At 42.9% G+C, this 11,197-nt stretch overlaps 1 protein-coding gene across 2 annotated transcripts; it reads left to right on the forward strand.

The window, feature by feature from the left end:
* Positions 1-4,930: 4,930 nt before the first annotated feature.
* Positions 4,931-10,442, forward strand: TRIM16 (tripartite motif containing 16). 2 transcript variants are annotated; one of them, XM_053453801.1, is made up of 6 exons: positions 4,931-5,749; positions 6,811-6,906; positions 7,048-7,281; positions 7,530-7,701; positions 8,261-8,356; positions 9,291-10,442. In XM_053453801.1, the coding sequence occupies exons 1-6, from the start codon at positions 5,207-5,209 to the stop codon at positions 10,085-10,087; spliced, it is 1,938 nt and encodes a 645-aa protein (XP_053309776.1). In that variant the 5' UTR covers positions 4,931-5,206; the 3' UTR covers positions 10,088-10,442. The 2 variants fall into 2 exon arrangements, with proteins under 2 accessions (XP_053309776.1, XP_053309777.1); XM_053453802.1 differs by lacking the exon at positions 4,931-5,749 and adding an exon at positions 6,180-6,434.
* Positions 10,443-11,197: the final 755 nt, after the last annotated feature.

An 11,197-nucleotide genomic window follows, 5' to 3' on the forward strand; every position in this document is an offset into this window, starting at 1 on the left:
CACAAATAGCCATTTTAGTTGGCGTATTAACAAAAAACATTACGGGGTGATTATGGTTATACTTTATATTACATAAAGTATGCTCACTTGGAACAGTGACTTCATACAACCGTGACATCACATACACACAATGACATTAGTGAGCAGGACGCAGAAGGCAGAACGAGAAGGAACAGGAATTTGGTAATTTAATATTAAAGGTCCTAGGAGTCTTTTTTTTGTTTTTACTGAAAAACAAGCCGATGAGGTCCGTTTGGGGGTAAAAACCATCAACCTGTGTTAGGGCTCCACAGGGAAACGGAGGGGCATTTAAAAATAATAAATAATGCATAGGGGTATCTTTTTCAAAGCCACCAAGTTGTGATTAAAAGAGAAGTGTATCGGAGACGTGATTGTAAAAGGAGAGTCTGGCTGGAACTTTTTGGAGAGTTTGTGAGTCCCTCAGACTTTGATCAGCAGCAGGTGTCTGTGTTCTCCTTCTATCCACTTTATTATATACACTCCTTCCATTGTGCTTCGTGTTCTTTCCTGACCCGCATCACAACCGCCTGCTGTGTCCGTGGCTTAAAGGGTCTTGTTTTCTGCAAACCTTGCGTTCACACAAGGCCTCCTTTCATCAGCCTCCTAACAGGATAGAAAAATCAATAAATCCCTGAATACGGCGCAGGAGGATTAAAGAGATTCCTCTCCCGGTTCTCTCACAGCCAGAGATCTCGCTGATACCAAATTATTTAACACCTTGCAGACTGGCCGGTTATATGATGGCGCACGGTCCAAAAGTTTTTACAGACCATTACCCCCCGAGAGCATCGGAATGATCCGGATAACACCCTTCTCCTAGGCTTTTTCCCCTCTTGTGTGTTTATGCAGCCATTGCCACAAACTAACTTTCAAGGCTTATGTTGATAAACTTTGAGTAACTTTTTTTATTTTTATTATTTAACCGGTATTTCGGCCCCGGAGCCGTGCGCCGCACGAAGGGCAGCCAGGAACGAAAGATTAAAACAATGCGAATGAATGTCTTATGTAACAGCAGAATAACTGGCCTTTTCTTTCCAGAACAATAAGGCTGGTGTGATGTGTCCCGAGGCTGCCCGGTTATCTAACGCCTTCTTATTTTCTCTCTAATTCCGGACTATAAATGAATGACGAGCGCCCTCTGCTGGTAAATCCTGCTCACCCCCCCCCCGTCGGAAACGCATTCAGATATAGTGAGGTTCAAAAAGTCCAAATCTATCCAACCTGTGCAAGGTTTCCCTAACCGAACTGGGCCAAATGATGACAAAAAAAACTATTAAGCACATGCTAATTTAACCCAACGGGTAACATTACTTTTCGATACATTATTTGTATCTATGAATACCGTTTCTTGACAATTTTTCACCTGCTGCCACCATCTTGGGTGGATTCCGGAGCTTTACGGCCCTTGCTGCAGAAGAACATCTTCGCTCTGAGGATCAACCCCTTCTTCTTGCCTGAAACCTGCCCAATCCCACCACAATCTGGTTGATTTCCCAGCGGTTACGGTTACTGAATACGAGTGGATTCCGGATCTGTTTTTGGATTAGTGGCCCTGCTCCTGGGCGCTGCATTAGTCTGTTTTTCGGTGAGAAAGTATGAGATTGGGGTTTTTATAATTATTTAGCAATTCTCCGTTTTCCTTATTCTCTTCTATCCCAAACGAGACTCATTTTAAAAAATAACCCAGACCCGTTGACCATATTTGAGGGCGGAGGATTAATCGTTTCGGAGTCAACTGACTGAACAGCTTTAAAGAGCCTAAAATACGGCTTCTCATCCCATCTGAACGCGTGCGTTTGATCATCTGATTAACAAAAGTTAAAAAAGAGACATCTCGTGATTTTACGGTCTAATCCCAGATGACTGCCCGAGGTCATTTACTCAGAAAATGAGCTTCATCTTCATGATAAAAGAGAATCTCCGACAATGATAAAATCCCCCAAATACATGGCTTCTGATTCATTAAACAGGGAATCGTCCAATAGCCACCAGTGAAAAAGGCATTTTTCAGATGAAGCTTGAAAATGAAAATGTGGCGACAATTTTTTTCCAAAGATTTTTGTAATCTAGGTGCACTTCCTTCGACGGTTACGATATATCCCGGCATCGTTTCATTTTCTCTGTCCGGCTGTCCATCAATAGTTTTTAAATGACTTTGTAACATTGCAAAACAGGAAATACGAGGAGGTACAAGTCCCCAAAGTGCCCGACAGAACTCAAGTTGGGCCGACCGACATCATCGTTCAAAAATTTCTACAAAAAAACAAACCCAGCAATGTGGAGCATTAAATGTCTTTTTTTTTTTAGATTGTAAGCTCTTTAGGACACGGCCTTGCTAAAAATGCTTTTTTTTCCCTTTTTCACCTATACAGTAACGTCATGGAAGAAAGACAAGAGTTACGTATTAGGGTTCCATATACTAAACGGGTTCGCAAAGTATATATTACAACACGCTTAAGGAGCTGGAGAAGCCAAGACAGGAAAAGAGGAAGATCAAGAAAGTTTAATTCTTTCAGTTATACTAATATATATATATATATATTTTTTAAATTAAGGCAAAATAAAGACCTAATTTCTAAATGAGTGTCATACAGCTATGTTCTGAGATTTAGCGGTGATTGTAGAGAATATTTATAGTCTTTATCTCTCGATTTCATTCATCATGATTTTTGGAAAAACCGTCCCCGCTATAATTATCCCGTCAGACTGTCAGCGATAACTAGAATATTTCAGCCCACGGTATTATTAAAACAAGGTTTTTGAAAAATATAATTAAAATAAAGTCACAGAAATGATGTTATCTTTTACAGTGGAATCGTGCGTAAAAAATATTTACAAACCCCCAAAAATTCCACAAGATAAAATATAATTACAGAAACAATGTTTTCGGAGGGGCAATTCTGTAAATGAATACATTGCGCCCATTAAAAAAAGGAAAATATGAAGCTTTGAAAATACAAATTACATTTAATCTTATAAAACACAGAGCGAGATGAGGGACGATCCTGCTGATCCCCTGTAATTACTCCCCGGATCTGCTGAAATAGTTCTTTTTTTCTGCTGTATTTAGAATTTACATCATTTTATTCTGCCGAGTTCACAGAAACTCTTATATTACCAAGTCCACACCCTATAGATTCCCAGAGAAAAGAAAAAACACTAAACCAAGAGGGAAATTGGAAAAATCATACAGAGCTTCGGAATTTTTTCCACGGGAGAAACGTTAAAATGCGGTTACTCCGCGGAACGCTAGATCTTATGAATATTTACTGAGAACAGCGAATGATCTAAAATGTTAAATCCTCCAAAATCCCAAATAACTGCACTTGGGATATTTACAAAGGAATCAAAGAGCTCTGCCAGAAACCCAGGGTAATACCTCCAGCTTTATGAAAGGCGAATGCATTGGGGAGCCAACCACAAAGTAACCTCGGCTACTGTTTGTGGCCCCCAGCAATGCGGGGTATCTTAAAATGGGCCACAGAAAGTAATGCAGATTAATGTTGTTGAAGCAAATCTAATGCAAAGCATAAATGAAAACTACTCCACATTAGAACTCTGCCACAAACTAGAGCTGCAGAATATGATGGCGCTATAGAAATCAACAAATAATAATAACACATTCCATAGAATCACACATCCCTCCGGCCCACGACATACGGCCGTGTTAAAGTAAGAATTTATTGATAATTAAATATGGGTAATATTTTTATTTTACCCAAAGTTTGCCAAACATGTGACTCTGCTGCTCTCTGTTGGCCATTACAGGGTATTACATGCAGCTAGTCATAGGGCTCGGATCACGATACATTTAAACATGTCTGCTTTATCATTAGTTAGGAATCCTTGTGCATAGGTAGATGTTTTGTGTTTTTACCACATACAGCCCACTTCGGAAATGCTTAAGTTGCAGAACGAGGGAGGTTTACAGATCTCTGGCCAGACCTCACCTAGAGTATTGGGTACGGTTCTGGAGAACACATCTCTAGAAGGATGCTGACATTCTGGAGACAGTATCAAGGAGGGGACTAAAAATGGGAAAAGGTTTGTAGGATAAAAACGACCAGGAACCACTAAGCGATATCAATATGTTCAGTTTAGGGGAGAGAAAGGATGGGACAGAAATATTCAAATATATCTTGTAACAAACAAAAAAAAAAGAGAGACCAATAACTTGCATTGTGAAGCTTTTCTGGTTGCCCCCCGTGACCACCACCATGTTTATAGACGTATTCCATCAGGATACAGCTTAGGAACCGAAGGGGTAATCGGTAGTGATGTGATTCTGCATTCACCAACTCCTACTAAACATTCATATGATTTTCAGCAATGCCATGCATGGGATAGACATACGGCTCCTGCTTCTAAGACGAGACCAACGACTGAATGAGTAAGGTTTGAGTCCTTACAGCAGAGAAACGGGCGACTAGACGGGCCGATGGGGGGCCGATCTACCGGCTGGTTCTATGTTTCTATTAAAAAAAAGAAGCTCCAGTCGAGATTATCTTTTCTGTAGCAAATTTTGTTGGTTTTGCTATTTTTTGGAATGGACCCCATATTTCCTGGGTTGAAGTTGACGACTCTAGGACGCTGATCTACTCGGCTCAATAGAGGACCTGGGGCATGCCCTGTCGCTAATTATTATTACTTATTGATCAATTTATAAGATGGGATCATCAGCACAAACAGACGGCTATAAAACCAGACATAGCTAAACTACAACTCCCATGATGCTTTGGTAATAACTACAGGCTGACCAGCTTTGCATCATGGGATTTGTAGTTTCACAAGAGCAGGTCTGTCGGCTACCCCAATATTCCATTATTATACACATTATTTCACTTTTAAGTTTTCGAAGCAGGCCAATGATTCTCTTGGCGTCACTGTCTGTAACGGCTGTAAGCAATTCTCTCAATGTTTGTGTTGGGGAGAGGATTACAAAAGCACAGGATTTGCACCTTCAGGTTTTTGTATGATTAATTAAATGTTGGTTGCTAGAAGGAAATCTCAAGTTTAAAACCCTTTGCCAAAAGTTATTAGTGAACCTGTCCCCACTTTCTGCAGGGAGTCAAGGGGTTAAAGAGTCGCTGGCAGCTTTCCCGTCAGGTGTGGCTTGTGTGTGAAACCTGACCTCCTGCGAGAGACGGGAAAGTTACCGACTTCCACCGCCAGAAACTCTTTGGTCATGGCGGACGCTAACATCACCCCAAAGCCGGTCTCCAAATGCCAGAGCTGCGAAGAGTTCTCTGCCATGAAATTCTCCGACGGCAGCAAAGAACTGAAATACTGCAAAAGCCACTCCGTTTCCCAGCTGGGGGCATTAAGCGGATCAGCAAAGGAACCAGTCGTGGACCCTGGAAATTTCACCCCTTCCCCAGAAGGAAAGACAGCGGAAGAGAAGAGCGCCGAAGACCCCATCGACGACGCCGACAAAGTCCTGTGTGACTTCTGCCTGGAGCAGAAGGTCGCGGCCGTGAAGACCTGCTTGACCTGCATGGTGAACTACTGCGAAACGCACCTGAAACCCCATTTAAATAACCCCAAACTGCAGAGCCACCGGGTGGTGGAGCCGGTGAACGACGCCGACCTGAGAACATGCAGCATCCACAACAAGGGCTTGGACTGGTTCTGCCAAGAGGACCTGGCGTGTCTGTGTGAAGACTGCGCCGCAGAGAAGCACGCCGGCCACGCCACCATCACCTGCGTCGCCGCGAAGAAAGAGAAAGAGGTAGGTGGCCGCCCAAAAGAAAAGGGGCTCGCAGAACGAGTATCGGCTCGCTGTGACCGCCTGCCGTATAAAGAGCTGACATATACCACGGCGCTGGCACGCTTAACCAATGCATTTTAACGCATTTAGTAATACTTTTCCCCCATGGCCGGATTGTCTTTCAAAGGCATCCACGTCGGATTCTCAGACTCGATGCTGTGATGAAACATGTGCGGCCGCGTCTAAACGAACGTGTTGGATCATGCGAAGCTTCTGGTGCGAGCAGCATTCCATCTCCATGCTAGTTTCCAGGATTGTAGCTGCTGTGAATCACAACTCCCATGATGCCCAGGACAACAGCCATTAGTTTCCCAGTCTCTGCAAGGTTCCAAGGGATGCATGCGCAGACTCGTGCTCTGGGATTATATATATTATATATATATATATATAGACACAGTAGAGTTGTTATGATAAACACACCCTTCCTTGGCAGAGTCTTCGCAGGCCGAACGAGGCTGCCTCCGTTCATTGTAATGGGTCACACCAACGCCCTCCAAATTACAAAAATTTCCTGTGTTTAAACTTCTCTACATCCCGGAGACAGCGAGACACCTACTGCAAAAAGAGACAAGCAAAAGCAGGGAGGATATAAAGGAAGCGGCAGTCTCATTAAAGAGTGGTGCATGCATGGAGCCGACTCCCCACTGTAGGAATATTCAAAACATACATGTTTTAAATATTAGGATTTTTGGCAAGAGGAATGGGGTGTCCAGACTTAATCCAGGGCATAATCTGTTGCAGAATTGTATGGTTATATGCAAAACGGGGAACTAATTCATTTATAGAGTTCCTTTGGTGAATAGCGTATCTATAGTGTGACTAGTGCTCACATTTCTGTATAGAGTACTCCATGTGTATAGGGTACATGCCCACAGTATGGTGGATACAAGGACGTGCACTCAAGAGGAGGTGGCAGCGTATTAAAAAGAAAGAAATTCAGGAATATTCGAATAAATGGAAAGTGCTATTTTTGCTGTTCAGAAGCGCAGTTTTAATCCATGTTATTTTATGTTATTTTTCAGGCTGAAGTTCAGCAGGTCATGTCGGACTACGAGTGGAAGCTGTCGTCCGCGGAGAACGCTATTGTTAAGCTGGAAGCCAATACCGCGTCCATCCAGGTGGGGACTTTCACACGATTTATTTTTGTGTATTCAGTAATGATCGGAATGATCCATCCCAATGATCCATCCCAACGATCCATCGGCAGAGCAGCGATACTTAGTAACGAGTATCTACACGAACAATGTATTTCTTCTCAGAACTCTGTTGGCGAAGCCCGGAGAGCCATCGACCTTCAGTTTGCAAACCTTCAAGACGCTGTGAAGAAAGCCCACTCCAAAGTCATCGAGTTTCTGGAACAGAGAGAGCGAGCGTCCCTCAACCAAGCCGACGGCATCAAGACTCACCTGGAACAGAAGTGCAACGAACTCAAGAAGAGCAAAGCCAAGGTGGAGAGAATTGCCAGCCGGAGGAATGAATTCTATTTCCTCCAGGTAAGAAATCCAACAGAGCAATGGCCACAGCTCGGCCCCATTCGGCCCCTGTGTAGTCGCCTGTTTCGCCTGCTCTAAAGAATCATCCCATGCATGATTAATACCCTCGCTGTATTATCCTCTACCACGTAGCCAAAAAACACACCATAAAGACAATAGTGACCTAACTGGGCATCTTCTAACCCCTCCAACGCAGAGAAGCCCCCAGGGGAGACCTTTGTGCTAAGGAAGGCTTTTCATTTCCTTAGGAGTACTGCGAGTTCAAGAAAGCAAAAGGAGACGACACGCTGCCCAGCGTTTACATCGGGCTGAAAGACAAGCTGTCGGGAATCCAAAAGGTTATTACAGATTCCACGGAGAAAATTATCCAAGCGCTCCAAACTTCATACACGGAGAAACTCCATGAGTTCGCCAAGGAAGGTGAGTCACGGCGGGTGCCGAGTGCCGGGGGGGGGGACACATTCGCTGCAACCGGTCAGATAACATTATGAGATCGGGTTAATATTTAAGACAATGTTTGGGTATCATTGAATGACTTTAGCGTTTTAACCCCGTGATAGCATTACAGAAGTGTTAAAACGTCTTTACCCCAAGGTCACAGTAATAGGACTTCCCTAAATATGATCTCGGAAAAAAAATATTTTTCAAGGACATGCGCTAAATTATAAAGAAACTTACATTTGGGCCAAGCAGGCAGGAGACGATGTCATCATTATTAATAGTAATCATTGATAATATTAATAATTTACATAGTAAGGATACTTCCTCTCCTTAAGAATAATTTATAAAACCAATAATATACGCTACATTACATCACAGACGCGCGGCTTATTTTTTATGAATTAGGCAACAATTTTACTATACATTTTTGGTTTCGTCTATTAAAGACCTCTGCGTTTGGAAGATACAGAAGGTTTTGTGTTATTTATGGAAATACTGGGAATAAAAAGCTAAAGCTGTGATTTCGACCTTTTTGCAGAGGATCTTGGCATTAAGACAGTGGTGTCCGCCTTAGTTCCAGCCAAGCACCGGATATCCGCGCCCGAACCTTCCACCCGGGAGGACTTTCTGAAATGTAAGCGTACGGACACGACGACACATTAACCTCGTGTATGCTGGTCCAGTCACTGGCCGGTCGGCTAATCTCATCCGTATTGTGCGGCCAGCTTTCAGAGCCCCACGTGTATTTTAGCTTTTTTTCCCAGTTAAAACATTTTAATGGAATTTTGTGTTTTTCATGCTTTGTTTTTGCACTCAGTTTTATTTCGGCTGAAACTAATACGCCCTCTTGCTGTTTTGTAACAAACAATACAATTCTTAGTTATTAATTATCATTAAAATATTAGACTAAACAACGTTGACGGGCAAAGATATTAACAAAGTGCTCACTGCCCTTACGGGAAAGAAAGGACGGAGGAATACAAGCTAAGAATCCTGAACGAGTCTACACGACGAAGCTCCTCTCCATTAAGTATTTAAAGGTCATATAAGATAAGTCTGATGCCGGTAGGAGAATCCGGTAGCTTCAGCAAACCCTCCGCCCCTCGCTCTCAGCCGAAATTATTAGTCACCGCTAATAACAAGGTGCGAACGCGATGTCCCACCCTATAAACCGGGACATAGAGACCTTAAGACAAACTGGCTTGACGAGTTCAGAATAGAAAACAATGCATCCCAACGCAGTTTTAATCACATAATTGTCATTTTTCTCAGTCCTGAGCCCCGCTTCCCGTACTTTTCACTTTTTTTTTGTAACAATGTTGCCAGGGCAAACAGATTAAGCAAATCAAACAAACGGTAGCATTAAACTTATTTGAACCCTGCGGAAGTCCCAACAAAAGCTGCAGTCAATATTAATTTAAATAATACATTTTATTAATATATAATCTTCAGAATGTTTTATCCATATTTAGCAAAACCTTAAGCATTATTTCTTGAGGGCCATGGAGGTCCCTGTAACATTCGGGCAGAGCGTGGCCCCTAATTTCTCTCTTTTTTTTTGTATTTAGATACCTCCAACGTTACTTTGGATCCAGACAGCGCTCATCGGTTTCTCAGGTTGCTACAGGATAACCGCAAAGTCACCAACTCTGCCCCCTGGCAGCACCAATATCCCGAGCACCCGGAGAGGTTCGAGCACTGGCGTCAGGTCCTCAGCGAGGAGAGCTTTTATATGGGCAGGCATTATTTCGAGGTTGAGTTCAAAGGCGAAGCCATCCACATTGGGGTGACCTACAAATGTATCGACAGGAAAGGATCGGAGAGCAACGGCAACATCACCGGGAATGATTTCTCGTGGACCTTGAAATGGAACGGAAAAGAATTCTCTGCGTGGCATAGCGACGTAGAAACGCCTCTGAAGACGGAAAAATACACCAGGGTGGGCGTATATGTGAACTACCAGGGGGGAACGGTGGCATTTTACGGCGTCACCAACACCTTGAAACTTCTGCACCAGTTTGAGGGTAATTTTGCAGAACCTCTGTATGCAGCCTTCTGGCTCCCCAAAAAAGAAAACTCTGTGACGGTGATTGCACCGGACAACATGTCTTTGCCCCAAACCGCTTCTTCATCTCCCGTGGAAGCATCATCATCATCATCTCCAATGGCTTCAGAAGGATCTTCTTCCAACACAAAGGCCGAGGTCTTGGTGAACACCACAGTTCACACCATCAGAGTGGAGACTAGCAACGTCACCGACTCCGCCAACCCTACGACAGCAACACAATCTTCCAATGTTATCCTTATCCAAACATCTTCAGAACCGATGACGGAACCGACCACTGCCAAAGTTACCACCGTTTAGACTTTTGTTGGTTAAATGTCATTGTCCTCAACAAAATAATCAGTCGCATACCTTGCGTGACATTGTTGTCCAAACAGCTTCAAGAGGACGAGGTCAAAGATATGTACTGCACTGAATGGCTTCAACGTAAGTGTTAAGTTATGATAGACCAAATGGATTGCGCAATCTCCGATAACGTAAACACTGACATTTTCTCTTACGCTTTAATATTAACCTCTTCACAACCATTAACGTTTTTAAGACACAGCTTTGTATCTGACAATAAAGAAAATAAAATGGAAACATTTAGCGTATTTAAGTCGATGTCTTATAATAAGTATCTTTACTAGAAATAAAAGCTTTTTAGTCTCAGAAAGGTTTATTTTTTGTTCTGGAAACTTCCTCGACCAATCAGCAACTTAACAATAGGGGAGATACAACTTAATGGGGAGGGATAATTACGGAGATCATGAGAAAAGTACGTTGAGATAGCTGTTCCCATGATATAAACAAAAAGCATGTTTCCCATACATATAGATTTCAACATGAGTCTGGATGTAACGCCAATCCGGCATCGGTAGGCTGAGAGTGGTGGGAGTGGTGCTCTGCAGTATATTGGCAATTTCTGGCTCTCTAATTCTGCATATTCTTATCTCTTAGTTCAAAAATCGACGCACGTCCCAGGTCCCCGAGCAGTGATAGCCATTATTGCCAGCGTTTAATGCCTACCGCTCTCTCTGCTTCTCTTCTGACACAAAAGTAGAATTTATACGTACTCTCCCTGGAAAATCTCTGACATTTCGACTTAGAAATGCCAACCGTTCCGCCGAGCTTTTGCTAATACCCGCTGCGGCGTAGAGGAGATTGCATTCATTCATTCTTGATTAGCGTGGTAATTGTTATGTGCAAATGAGGCTACTTGTGAGCCGATATAAATGCTTACGTTAATGAAATTAAGTGATTTAAACTTGTAATTGGGTAAAGAACATATTTGGCCAAATGTCTCCGATTATAGGTAGCCGGTACTTTGTTACGGTTTAATGTAGAAAGTTTGACGTTACCTGCGTTAAAAATACACTTTAGCAGATAAACTTTCTGATAGATTATGGAGCACATGGCAGAGATAATGCC

This window comes from Spea bombifrons, chromosome 13 (assembly GCF_027358695.1).
Source record: "Spea bombifrons isolate aSpeBom1 chromosome 13, aSpeBom1.2.pri, whole genome shotgun sequence".
In the NCBI taxonomy this organism is placed as follows: domain Eukaryota; kingdom Metazoa; phylum Chordata; class Amphibia; order Anura; family Pelobatidae; genus Spea; species Spea bombifrons.

Coding starts and splice junctions, on each gene's coding strand:
- TRIM16 (XM_053453801.1), top strand. CDS start 5,207: ATGGCGGACGCTAACATCACCCCAAAGCCGGTCTCCAAATGCCAGAGC. Junction 6,907..7,047: donor CCAATACCGCGTCCATCCAG/GTGGGGACTTTC, acceptor ATTTCTTCTCAG/AACTCTGTTGGCGAAGCCCG. Junction 8,357..9,290: donor CCGGGAGGACTTTCTGAAAT/GTAAGCGTACGG, acceptor TTTTGTATTTAG/ATACCTCCAACGTTACTTTG.